Raw genomic sequence first — 13,536 nt, 5'->3', positions numbered from 1 at the left:
TCTCAAACGAGCCCAGTCTAAAAGCATCTTCATTGAAAGAGATAAAAGAGTAAGTAAACTTCGTTTGCCTTGCCACATACCATTTTCATGTTTCAAAAAAAAAGTCAAATGAGTAGGTAAAATATACTTACTCTCCCTACTAAGACAATATTGACTACTCCAAAATAAATAGGTGTCTTAGATCCCACATATTTTATTATTATAAAAATACAATTTTGTTGTTGTTTTGTAATAAGTGAACATGCCACATCAATCCACATAGTACACTTTTGTTGTTGCTCTGAGATGATTTCATTGGAAGTACCCCAAGGCCAATCTTCGCGATATATCCAGAAACCCAAATAAGGATAGAGCATTGGGGGCCCACTTAGGAGTTCCAAGTGATTATGTTGGATTGCGTCCTCTTGTGAAAAATTGAGAATCACATTTTCTTTGTAACTCAAAAACAAAAAATCATCTCCGCCTTTTTTTTGTTGGGGCCTCGGCCTCCATTGAATTGCATCGACTGGACTTGTTTACAGCCATTGATTTCTAATTTGGCCCAATTTGCTTTTCTGAAATTTCTTATTTTGGTTATATGTTACGAACTTACGAGTGATAGCTTAACGGGCCACGCGTCCCACTTATAGTGGAGCCTTATTTTTTCGTGTATATATATTTTAGATAGGGAAAAATGCATTTTGATGATAGTGACTTTTTTGAAAATATAAGGGAGGTTTAGTGGGTGTATTCAAATGAGATTTTAAAAGATTACTTTAAAATAAAAAAATTAAGTGGATTTAATCATAATGTAATGACTTATAGGATTTTACCTTGAGGCACTTTAAGTCCGTTCCTCCTTGATAAAGCATCACTTAGTAGCTTTGAATCATGAGCTGAACCGTCCCACCCACTAAGAACGTAAATGAATTCCAAATCAAAGTTACAAGCTGCTAATATATTTTGTTATATCTTTCCATGACGATTACCATAGCTGCTTGCTTCTCGTCCCTTATGTACCATCAATAGCTCTGATGCAATCCTAAAATTATTCATATGTAAATATAACCATATTATGAAAATTACATATTATAATAATGACAATTATAATTACAATATTAATATAATTAGATAATCATCACATGCATTGAAATGAGGGTAAAACCTTGTGCTTTCCCGTATTTTAGCGGGCACAGCCGGTTCTGGTTTAGCCATCAAATCATATGCTATTGAATTCAAGGCCTTTAAAATATTGTAAAATTTTTCACTTGCAGCGAATTGTGATCGGCTAAATGTATTACGAGTTACACAATATCTAGTATTTTGGCCAATGATTTGTAGGAACACTGCAAGCATTTCTTCAACACAAATAAATCTTGTATCCTCCAAAAGTATTTTTTTCTCTAAGAATAGTGCATAACTTATGGAATACATATGGATACATTCTATATACTTGCCGGAAGATTGCAAGATCATCATTCAATGCTTGATGTATATAGTCATATCCAATGCTAGTAATTCATCGTCGAGTTAGTGGACGTTCAATTTGTTCACCATGCATCATAATCAGAAACTAATTTAGTATATGTGTTATTGCATAAATTGCCATCACTAAAATATTAATGACTTCATCAAATTCTTCATTTATTTCGTCTTCCTCTATTTCTTCGTCATCAATTTCTACGTTTTCTATGTCATTACCTTCATACATACTTGGTTACGTATATGAAAAAAAAAATATATATTTATATATGAGGCTACAAAACAATAAAAAATATGACATTATACATAATATTCAGTTATCATCTAGCTTAGCAAGTAGTGTGATGGAACCCATTCCAAACAAATTTTATATTAGAAAAGGATGACGATACTTGGTTAATCAAACACAACCAATCAATACTAAGAGCCGCGCTACTATACTTTTAAAATATTCTATGTATGGAGTATAGTCGAGAGGTTATACTATTAAATATAATATTTATATGGGGTATAGTTGCGCGGCTATACTATTAAATATACTATTTATGGCGTATAGCCGCATGGCTATACTATTAAAATCTTCTATGTATGGCTTATAGCCGCGTGGCTATACTATTAAATATACTATTTCATGGAGTATAGCCGCGCTGCTATACTCTTTAAATATATTTCCAACAATAAAAATCTTGATTTCACTGTAACAAAGCTTTGTTCCTTAGTGTGCACTTGTGGTTGAGGGAAAATCAAGATTCTTTATAATGAATCAATTAGACATGGTACGTATTTACATTATAGGTTTGTTCCCTAGTGTGCGCTTGTGGTTGAGGGAAAATTTATGCATTTTTTGTGTGTTGCATGTGCATGAGCAATGATATAAAGAGGTTGCTTATCTTTTTAGGTGTTCTTTGTCATATTTCCTTAAATAAATTTGAATATTTGAACTGCATAGCCTAGAGGCTATACTATTTAAATATATTATATTTTAATTATTATTTAATATAAAAATAAAAAACAAAAACAATGTTCGGAAAATAATTAATTACTATTTATTAAACAAAATATTTAAATATTAACTAAAGAAATAATAATTAAAACATAATTACTAATTAAAATAATTTAAAAAAGCTAAGATGTTACTTAATTACACATATTAAACTAAAGAAGTTGACAAAAAAACTAAAATAAAGAAACTAAATTTATAATTTATATTTTTATTAAAAAAAAAAACCTCCCCAGACAAAACCTTGTCTGCATAGATCTATGTCGGCAAATATTTGCCGGATTAGACCTCCCTCGACGAAACTAACCTCTTTTGATGAATGTTCGTCGGGAGAGGTCTAATTGGCAAATTTGCGCCATGATAGACCTATACCGATGAAAGTTCGTCGGGAGAGATATTTTTGAAAATAAATATCAATTTAGTAATCAAATAAAATATTAGCTTTATTTAATTACTTTCATTAGTAATTATATTTTAATTATTATTTCTTTAGTAAATAATTAATAATTAATATTTTAATTAACTTCATAAATTATATATTACTTAATAAATAGTATTTAAATTTTCTCTTTGATAAAATATTTAAATACTAATGATTCACTAAGTAAATAATAATTAAAACTCAACTACTAATTAAACTAATTAAAAAAGCGAAATCAAGATTCTGCTATTTTATGTAGTATAGCCGCTATATGTTTAAATATACTATGTATGGCGTCTAGCCGCGCGGCTACATTGTCAAAATATTCAATTTATGGAGTATAGCCGCGCGGCGATACGTTTAAAATATTCGTTGTACGGAATATGCAGCACGCCTTTACTTTTAAATTATTCTATATATAAGGTATAGCCGTGCGGCTATACTATTATACTATTTTATGGTTTATAGCCGTTCGGCCTGCTGGTGAAATATTCTTTTTTTAGCGTATAGCCGGCCGGCTATACTATTACATATACTATTTATGGGGTATAGCCGCGCGGCTAGACTATTAAATATACTATTTATGGAATATAGCCGTTCGGCTGTACTATTACAATATTCTATGTATGAGTATAGCCGCGCGGCGATACTATTGAATTTATAATTTATGAAGTATAGCCGCTCGGCGATACGATTAGAATATTCTATGTATGGAGTATAGCCGCGCGGCTATACTATTAAATATACTAGTTAATGGAGTATACTGTATAGCAGCACTGCTATACGTTTGACAATACTATTTACTTGAAGAGAAAAGAAATTGACAATACTGAAGAAGTGAAAAAAAACCCACGCAGCCCCAGCCCCCGACGTCGTCGTATTGTGAATCGGATAGAGAGAGAGTTCACAGTGGTGTGTTCAGTGTCTGCCATGAAGTTCCGGTACGCCATGGTGTGTTCGTCGAACCAGAACCGAAGCATGGAGGCTCACTCGCTCCTCAAGAGGCAAGGCTTCGACGTCTCGTCTTACGGCACTGGTGCCCACGTTAAGCTCCCTGGTCCTTCCCTCAGAGAACCCAACGTTTACGACTTTGGAACTCCTTATAAGCAGATGTTCGACGATCTTAGGCGAAAAGACCCCGAACTGTATCCTCCTCTAAACTTTTTCTTCTTTTAATTTCATTCAATTAGGTTTTTCGATGCTTTGGGTTTTAGAGCCTGTGGGTCATGTCAATGGTCATAATCTAAGCGGTTCTGATTCCCCCTTTTTCTTTTAGTTCTTCTTGTAATTTTGGATCTTTTAGTTTCTTATCTTGCTTTCAGTTCTGCCTGTAAGGGGTTATGGGTCATTGATATTTGAGTAATAAATAAATTCCTTAAATTACCAAGAAAACATTAAAAATAAAAAGATCATCTTTGCACCTTGAATTCATAATGTTTGGGTTTCTTATATTCGAGCTGGACTAGTATGTAACTAAGATTGTAGGCTTAAAGCTTCAAGATTTGGCAATTGAATGGGCAGTCTGATAATTTCTGGGCAATGAAATTATCCTGTTGAATCTTATGTATAATTCGATTGGTTGCTCTCAATAACAATAGTTCAGTTTTTTAGGACGTATGAATTGAAATGTATGTGCGTACTCTGGATTGTGAGCTGTGCTTTTTTCATTTAAAAGCAGAGTGAAACCTTGACAGCAAGAGTGCAGGTACAAGCGTAATGGCATTTTGCCTATGCTTAAAAGAAACTCAACGGTCAAACTGGCACCTCAGCGGTGGCAAGATAATGCTGCTGACGGTTCCTTCGATGTGGTATTTACATTTGAAGAAAAGGTTTTTGACATGGTTCTTGAAGGTTGGTAATACTCCCTTCTGCTATTTATGGCTTGCATATTATGGATTTCAACAGTACAGCACTCTGAAAATGAAATAATTGAATGCTGTTCTTTCCTTTGCTGTTTTTTGTTTCTTGGCAATCTCTATCTATTGAGCTGTTGGAATATGAATTCGAGGTAGTGTTTCTTGGTTCTCTTGAGAATATCAGTATTAGAATTTTTATTCTAGCAATGATGATGACCTGATACAATTGGCAAGTTAACTTGAGCTCTTAAGTTATAGACATATGATTCCTGTCAGCTTAACCAATGGAGATGGTAATGGAAACAGCACAACAAGGGAAATTTTAAACTTGATTTTTTGCTGCGGGGGAATATTAAGAAAATAAGAAACTTGGAGTGTCAAGGTTCCCATGCAAATTAGAACTTTATACATACAACAGAGTTGCTGGTTTTAGAGTCTAAGAGATGCTGAAATCTCAAGGAAAAGGTAAAGTTTATATCTTGTGAGGGTTTTTGGATACAGATCTTTTTGGATCATTGAGGGTTTCCGTTTCTTTAGTTGAGCTTGTGGAAGAATTTATTCTAAACGGGAAGATTTTGAAATTTTTAGAGTAGTGTTAAAGCCAGAGCTGGAGACTACTAGAGTAGAAAATTGGAATGTGTTAGCTTGAGACTGCTTGCTTTAAACTTGGAGATATTTTTCCTGGAGAAGGCCGTTGCCCATCGGAGTGAGGGCCTCTTCTTATGGTTTTAAAATATGGCAATTTGTTAATGAGACAGGGTTTTCATCAGATTTCTCTATGGGTTTGATTTCATAGTCTGCCACTTGAAGTATCTCACAAAATCGAATCTTTCCCTTTTAAGTGCTCTACTTTTGGTACATAATCTAATGGTTAATTTGTTAAAATTGATCAAAATTTTAGTGTTTAGAGTTATCTTTAGGTGAATTAAGGAATTTTTACTTTTATACTTCTGCCTGTAGTGTTGTTATCTATTTAGAACATGAACCATATGCGCTTATGTTTCAGTTTTGAACCTTTGGTTCACACTGGAAAAGAAGCTTCAAAGATTGTGGCACCATTTGCTTTTGTTTGTTTCGTTTTAATTTTATGAATGACTATGTGGTTAATCTGTAAGTTGGAGAAGCCATCCTTGTTTGCTTGTCTGACCCCTGTGCAACAATGTATAGATCTTAACAACCGGGACCATGTTCTTAAGAAGTGTGCACTGATAATCAACCTGGAGGTAAAAGATAACCACGAGGAGGCAGCTGTGGGAGCTCGTCTTGCTTTAGATCTTTGTCAAGAGGTCTGTATTTATGGTTGCACTGATTGTCAATAATTTGTAATGCAAAATACTGATGGGTGGTATGTTTTGGCTGTTGTTTTGCCTAGATTGAAGCAGCTGAATCATGGGAGGATTCAATAGATGATATCGTGAATGGTTTTGAGAAACAGCAGCGGCGGAAGTTACTGTATAGCATCTCATTTTATTGAAATTGTACTTTTAGGAAAATTTCCAGCAACCAATTCCATTGTTGCTGATAATTTATGTGATTAGCCACTAATTGTTTTCCAATTTCAATACGAGACTACATGCGCTTGAAAATTATCAGTGGCAGCATAAGTGTTTATGTTTCAGCCCCACTGAGGGATAACAAGGCTGTGTTTTTGGATTGATTAACAAAACTATTCTGATGCCATTGTATGTTGTCAACAGTTGGGTTAGGTTTTGCGAATAAAATTTCATTAACTGGGTGAAAACAACGCAAAATAAGAGAAAAATTGTAGCAGTTAAAATGTTGCTGACAATCATTCTCCCAAAAAAATTTATCTTTTGAATTAAAGGAATTGTATTAATAAAAATTGTAGCAAAATTTCAATTTCAATGAGACTGATGGTACAGTAGTTATGTGTGTGTCTTTCTCTTTACAAAATCAGATTACGAAATTAAAACACAAAAAGCACGTTACGAAATTAAATCACGTCTTGAACAAGATGAATACACAAGGCATTAAAAAAAATGCGAGAGAGAGAGAGCAGCAGCAATTTTTTTTTTTTTTTTATATGTTGTGCTTGTGTGTGAAGACGACACAGTCGTCTTGTAACAAGTTACAAGTAAGTAGTGTGTCAACTGTCAAAGGAAAGATCAAACTTTCTCCTCCTCCTCCATTTCCTTTCTTCTTCCTCTTCGAATAATATTTATAGGAAACGAAATCAATTTCAAATCTTAAAAATTGTCAGCATCATCGTTGACATCAACTCTTTAACGGAAACGAAATCCCTCCACACTCTCTTTTCTCTCTGCCAACTTCCCCCAACTGCTCTCTGCTCCTCTTCGTGTCAACTCTCGCCCCCACGCAGCTCTTCCTTACACACACACCCACCCACCCACCTTTCATTCATTTGATTTTCTTTCTCTCTCTCTCTCTCTCGCTTTCCCGAGCTTTTTCTCGGGAACCAAACAGCCCTCCCTCGCTATGGCTTCGGAAGCAGAGGACGAGAAAAGCTGGAAGGACCTCCTGAGAAAGATGCTGCCTGCTGGCGCACCATTGCCCGACGAAGAGCACCTCGACTACTCAATCGCAGTCGAATACCAAGGCCCTCCCTTGCCCTACGACGATCTCCCCAGGGTTGATCCAGTTCAAATCGACTCCCTTCAAACTTCTTCTGTAACTTCCCTTTCGGTTTCAGACCTCTCTTCCATTCCGGTAGCTGTGCCGGTCGCTCAGAAGCTCTCGCGCTTCAATCGGGTCAGGAACGGTGCTGGTGTAAAAGAGCCGGGCAGCAGTAGCACGACCTCTTCTTCGGCTCCGAAGTCGCAACTCGATTTGCAAAACGGCAGGGAAGGATCGGAATTCGAAGGAGCAGACCAAGGTTTTAGCTCTGAATTACCAGTTCAAGACTCGAATCCCCAGCAGAAACCGATCGGAACCACCGGAGGAAAGAGAGCGGCCGTCGTGACTTTCAATACGCCAAGAGATTCGGAGAACGAAGACGACCACGAAAACGATAACGAGGCTGATAGGTCTTCGTCGCCGCAATCCAGCGCCACCGAACCATTGGGATCGCCGATTGCATTGGCTTCTTCGCCTGGGAGGCGGACGAATAAGAGAGGGATTTGCAGCAGGTGCGGAAAAGGGAACAGATTGAAGGAGAGAGAGTGGTGTTTGGTGTGCGACGCCAAGTTCTGTAGCAATTGCTTGCTTAAAGCCATGGGGTCGATGCCAGAGGGGCGTAAATGTGTGAGCTGCATTGGGCAGCCAATAGACGAGTCCAAGAGGTCGAGTTTGGGCAAGTGTTCAAGGATCTTGTCAAGGGTTTGCAGCCCTTTGGAGATTCGGCAGATAATGAAGGCCGAGAAGGAGTGCCCTGCCAATCAGCTTCGACCCGAGCAGTTAGTTGTGAATGGGAGGCTGTTGAGGGAAGAAGAACTGGCTGAGATTTTGGGCTGTGAATTGCCTCCGCAGAAGTTGAAGCCTGGGAGGTATTGGTACGATAAAGATTCTGGCCTTTGGGGCAAGGTGAGTTTTTATATATATATATTGGATGAGCATTTTACAGCATCGTGTTGCATGTTTTTATATGTCTACAGTTAATTTTATTTGATTTCAGGAGGGAGAGAAGCCCGACAGGATCATTAGTTCAAAACTGAATGTTGGAGGTAAGCTCCGGTTCGATGCAAGCAATGGGAACACCAAAGTGTTCATGAATGGCCGAGAGATCACCAAGACTGAGCGTAGGGTGTTGAAGGTATGCTCGCAATGAATCCCCAAAAGTCCCTAATGAATGAGTCCGGTCTGCAGTAGGGTTCATATTCAATACGAATAAACCAGCGCCAATTTGGAAATCTAAACCCTAAACCATACTGTGAAAAAGTGAACCTGTCAATCAAAAGGTTAAAGAAGTGTTTGTATTGAACATGAATGCCTTACTAATTACTATAGAATCTCCCATCATAAGTAAGTTTATTAGGTAATAGTGTGATTAGTGGCAGTTTTCTAACTGAAGGTAACAATAACATGGACCTGCATGAAATTTTATGTTTGCTACGTGATTTATTTAATTGCGATAAGATGAACCTTATTACTTGCCTTTTATATTTCAGCTGGCCAAAGTGCAGTGCCCTCCAGATACTCATTTCTGGGTGTATGATGATGGATCTTATGAGGAGGAAGGTCAAAATAACATTAAAGGGAATATATGGGGAAAGGTTCTTTCGTTACCATGAATTTTGGATATTTGTTGATTGGTCTGAGTTTGAAACTTTGGCAGATGATTCTGAGTCGAAATTTTATACAGTTGCAATTTGGTTTTTGGTAGGCAGGCATCCACTCGTTTCATTTGTTCATTATTCTCATTGCCTGTACCACCTGGTAATCAACACGGGACAAATGAAGATCCTACAACACCTTCAAGTAGGTCAGTCCCTGAATATTTGGAACAGGGAAGAGTTCAGAAACTTCTGTTATTTGGCTTGGAGGGATCTGGAACTAGCACCATCTTCAAGCAGGTATGCGTCTTTTTGATTTTCTTCCAGCCCCTCCTCTTTTAGGGTGCCAGCATGGCTTTGTCCTTTTTTTATTTCACGTGTTTTCTAATTTCTGCTCCAGTCAACCAAGACTTTTGTATAGATTTACCCTATCATGTGTTTTGTTCCTAGAGCAAATGCTTGTTGGTTTAGTGTTCAACAATCGAATATTCAGAATTTAAGTTGTTTCACTTAATACAAAAGGGAAGTTAATAGTTCCATTTACCTTGTCTTCGTGATTCGTGACATATTCGTAAATTGACAATTAAAAAGGTGTTGCCTTTCTTGTGATAGTGGACCTACCTTATCTTCCTTTATGTCATTATGTGGTTTGCAGTCATTTCTTGAAACCGGTGGCTGTTTTTACTGAAAAGCCTCAACTTGGAACTTAGAATGTATGGTAAAACCTCAAAAGTAGCTAAGAGTATGCTGCATATTTTTGTGGATCTAGATTAATACTAGAAGCAGAGGAAATTCAATCATCTCGATCACTGATTCATTGTAGATAAGTTATTTCAGTCCTCCACTGTTGAAAGTGATAAAATAGAAGCTTTTACTAATGATGAAAACTCAATATGTGTTTTCCAGAGCCACAAGCTTGATTTTACTGCATGAGAGTTAAGGAATTAATGTGAAAAACAAAGGGAGAACCAGATGCAGAATTCCGGAATGGGAGGATAGGGAAAAGAAAAAGAAGAAAGAGAGTATAGAAGAGATGGCGTTAACCTTAGGAAGGTTAATTTATGCATTTAGCATAGTATGAGCGATTAGATTTTGTGTGAAGAGTTCAGATTCAAAATAAGGATATTACAAAGCAAGAGGATTCAAGTCTATTTAATCTACTAACTTTCCTTTTGCGGATAATCAAATTGCATGATACGTTGGAGTCGGTTAGCGAAAACCCCCAGGGCTTAATTAATTAATTTATTTTTGAATCAGAAGCTTTATTTCTTTGTATGAGCATACTATGTCATGCTTTTTGAATAGAATTACAGTTTAAAAATGCTTATGTTATTCTTCTTTTTTCTGTGGAACAGGCAAAGTTCTTATATGGAAACAAGTTCACTCCTGAAGAGCTGCAGAACATCAAGCTCATGATTCAGAGCAATATGTACAAGTATCTAAGTATACTACTTGAGGGCCGAGAACGTTTTGAAGAGGAAGCATTGACAGAGAATAGGGCTACTTCGTCGGCTGCTGAAGAATCTCCTTCAGGTCTCTATTTATGTAATAAGTTAATGAAAATGACTTTTTTTTTGGGGGTCAGATAATGAAATGACTTTCATTTTCTCCTTTTTCTGATGAAAATTGTTCCTTCGACTAACTGGACGCTTAGGCAGGTAGCTGTTTGTTATCTCCATCTTTGAAACAGCATATATCTAAGAGTCTTTTAGTTGGTTGTATCGAAGTGGACTTGGTAGGTAGGTAGCTGTTTTTCTGTCTGTTCCAACACTTTTGTCAATCTCGACACAAGCAACTGGGGTCAGTGTTGATGAAATTTCATGTTATATCTAACCTAACAGTTCCGATCTCTTGGACCACAGGAGTCCAAGATGTTGTGGCCACCCACCGTTGGATATTAATCCAATGGTTCAAAAAAGTTTCTTAAAAGGAGTGCAAGAGTGAGTGAACCGTTGAATTTACATCCAACGGTAAATGACCACAAATCTTGTAGACCCCTGTAGTCCAAGAGATCGGGACTGTCTAACCTAATTGTAAACATCAAATAAATAACGTCCCATTGTCATTAATATGAATTTCCTACTGATTGAAGAGGAATTCAACATGTTATTAGAGATATAGAACATTTTGCTTATTTGGTTTTCTGCTTGTAGGCATGAATGAACCTTAAGCAGTGGTTGACTGTGAAATGACTTTGTGTGAAACAGTAGTTGATGAAAGTGAGCAATGCATCTATGCAATCAACCAAAGGTTCAAGCACTTTTCTGACTGGTTACTGGATATCATGGCAACGGGAGACTTGGATGCATTCTTCCCTGCTGCTACACGTGAGTATGCTCCTATTGTAGATGAAGTATGGAAAGATTCTGCTATCCAGGAAACATACAAGAGGAGGGAGGAATTACATTGCCTTCCTGAAGTTGCCAAATATTTCTTAGATCGGGTTAGTCATTCCTCGTTTTGGCCTTGCATCTTTTGGTTCCAACTTTATTCAGATTAATCTTTTATTTTGCTCCATTTTAGATCTTTTAACTCATTCTTGTGATCATTTTAGATTACATTTCCTTACTAAATTCTTGATTGCTTTGACTTCCCACTTTCTTATTATCTCTCATTTCTTGTGTTAGTACTCATCAACTTACCTCCACTGCATTATTTTTATTTAGTTCTTTACAAGTCTAACCCAAGTCTGGGTAAGGTTATGGTTTGATCATCCATCCATCAGTAGGATTGCTGATCAAAATTGCCAGGAATACTTCGTGCAACACTGACAGACAGCTTTAGTTTTATGGTCTTTCTTGTTTTGTTCTGAAAGGAATCCTCTATTCAGAATGCAGGGTATTAAATAAATATTAATTTAGTAAGACTAGACTGGATTATCAAATTTCATATTTCTGTTTGAAAGATCAGATTTGTTGAATTGGTATTATTCCTCTAATGGTATTTTCAAATTTAGTTAATGGTCTTCCACATTTACTTAAATTAATATTAGGTAAGTTGGCATAAATGTGGTTCCATTGGTTGGTAAATAAATGGAGAAATTTCAAAGCAGCTTGGATTGCATTTTTTTTTTTCCGTTAGTACAACTAAATTTCCAAACTTCAGTTGTTATCCTCACGGATGTTTGGTGTTTCATTTTCAACAGGCTATAGAAATATCAAGTAACGAGTATGAGCCTTCCGAGAATGACATTTTATATGCTGAGGGAGTTACTCAAAGCAATGGGCTTGCCTTTATGGAATTTTCTTTTGATGATAGAAGCGCTATGTCTGAGCTATACAATGAAAACTATGAATGCCCCCCTCCCTTGACCAAGTAAAATCTTCATCCTTTCACCTTCAATCGAATGCTTTCTATCTTGTGCTCTTGCTTCTTCTTTTTTGTTGCTTCCGATGAAAACCATAAATCTGTTGCTCACTAGGTTGAGTCTTGTCTCAGGTATCAACTCATTCGCATTAATTCCAAAGGATTGAATGATGGTTGCAAATGGCTGGAAATGTTTGAAGATGTGAGGGCGGTGATATTTTGTGTTGCATTGAGTGACTATGATCAAATGTGGGCCCAGGGTAATGGTCTTCTTTGTAATAAAATGCTGGCAAGCAGAGATTTGTTTGAGAGTTTGGTGAGGCATCCGTGTTTCAGGAACACTCCGTTTGTGCTCTTGCTGAACAAGTATGATGCCTTCGAAGCCAAGATAAACCAGGTTCCTTTGTCTGTCTGTGAGTGGTTGAAGGACTTCAGCCCCGTTAAGCCCCACGGTAATATTCAGTCTCTGGCACAGCAAGCATATTATTATGTGGCGGTGAAATTCAAAGAGCTGTATTCATCCATAACTGGTGAGAAGTTGTTTGTGGCGCAGACCCGAGCTCGAGCGGGTACCTCAGTTGATGAGGCATTCAAGTACATAAGGGAGATCCTTAAGTGGGATGATGAAAAGAATGATAATTTCTTTGCTATGAATGGGGATGACTCATTTTACAGCACGGAGATGAGTTCTTCTCCTTATGTCAGGCAAGAATAAACCCAATATTCTACCTTGCTCTGGCAAGTCAGCACTGTGAAGTGAAAGATTGAAGGCCTTGTGCTTCCATTTGATTAACTGATGGAAGGATGGGTAGTGAAGTCAGTTAGGCTGCAATTCTTTCTTTTCTTTCTTTCTTTTCCTTTCTTTTATTCTTAGGATGGATTTGTTTTCGACTTAGGCTGGATTTGTTTTCGAGCTTGGTTGACAATCTTTTCTGATTAGGTACATGATTAAAAATTGATTTGTAAAATAAGCTCATTTCGACAGGAGTTTTTGTCTGTACAGCATTCAAACATGAATAAAAAGCAACTCCTGTAAGGTTATTAGGTTAGAATGTTTGATTTATTCAAATTATCCTCCTGGGTTTTAATGGGGCGTGTACTTAAACTTGCTTGCCAAATGAATGTCATTGGAGTTTGTATTGCAATTTGCATGTGGTGGATGGTATTTTGGGCAATGACTCCTTCAAAGTCAAACCTTTTGCAGCTGAGAGAGTCTGATAAGGAGGAGCCTAGGACTCGTTCTTACAAAGTTGAGGTGACTGACTTTTTTGTTTTTCCTTTTCTCCTACTACATACTACGAA

At 36.9% G+C, this 13,536-nt stretch overlaps 2 protein-coding genes across 3 annotated transcripts; both read left to right on the top strand.

The window, feature by feature from the left end:
* Nucleotides 3,709–6,418, top strand: LOC18777195 (RNA polymerase II subunit A C-terminal domain phosphatase SSU72). The gene is made up of 4 exons (XM_007209571.2): nucleotides 3,709–4,027; nucleotides 4,588–4,733; nucleotides 5,906–6,024; nucleotides 6,111–6,418. Exons 1-4 carry the CDS (start codon nucleotides 3,813–3,815, stop codon nucleotides 6,210–6,212), a joined length of 582 nt encoding a protein of 193 aa, XP_007209633.1. The 5' UTR covers nucleotides 3,709–3,812; the 3' UTR covers nucleotides 6,213–6,418.
* LOC18776007 (extra-large guanine nucleotide-binding protein 3) lies at nucleotides 7,108–13,379 on the top strand. Of its 2 annotated transcripts, none has more exons than XM_020564196.1 (8): nucleotides 7,108–8,239; nucleotides 8,331–8,468; nucleotides 8,824–8,928; nucleotides 9,043–9,228; nucleotides 10,284–10,461; nucleotides 11,139–11,371; nucleotides 12,074–12,243; nucleotides 12,367–12,949. In XM_020564196.1, exons 1-8 carry the CDS (start codon nucleotides 7,196–7,198, stop codon nucleotides 12,947–12,949), a joined length of 2,637 nt encoding a protein of 878 aa, XP_020419785.1. In that variant the 5' UTR covers nucleotides 7,108–7,195. The 2 variants fall into 2 exon arrangements, with proteins under 2 accessions (XP_020419785.1, XP_007210375.1); XM_007210313.2 differs by having other exon boundaries at nucleotides 7,165–8,239; nucleotides 11,136–11,371; nucleotides 12,367–13,379.

This window comes from Prunus persica, chromosome G5 (assembly GCF_000346465.2).
Source record: "Prunus persica cultivar Lovell chromosome G5, Prunus_persica_NCBIv2, whole genome shotgun sequence".
NCBI classification, from domain to species: domain Eukaryota; kingdom Viridiplantae; phylum Streptophyta; class Magnoliopsida; order Rosales; family Rosaceae; genus Prunus; species Prunus persica.
The sequence above is the reverse complement of the archived record's forward strand: the minus strand, read 5'-3'. Positions and strand labels throughout refer to the sequence as shown.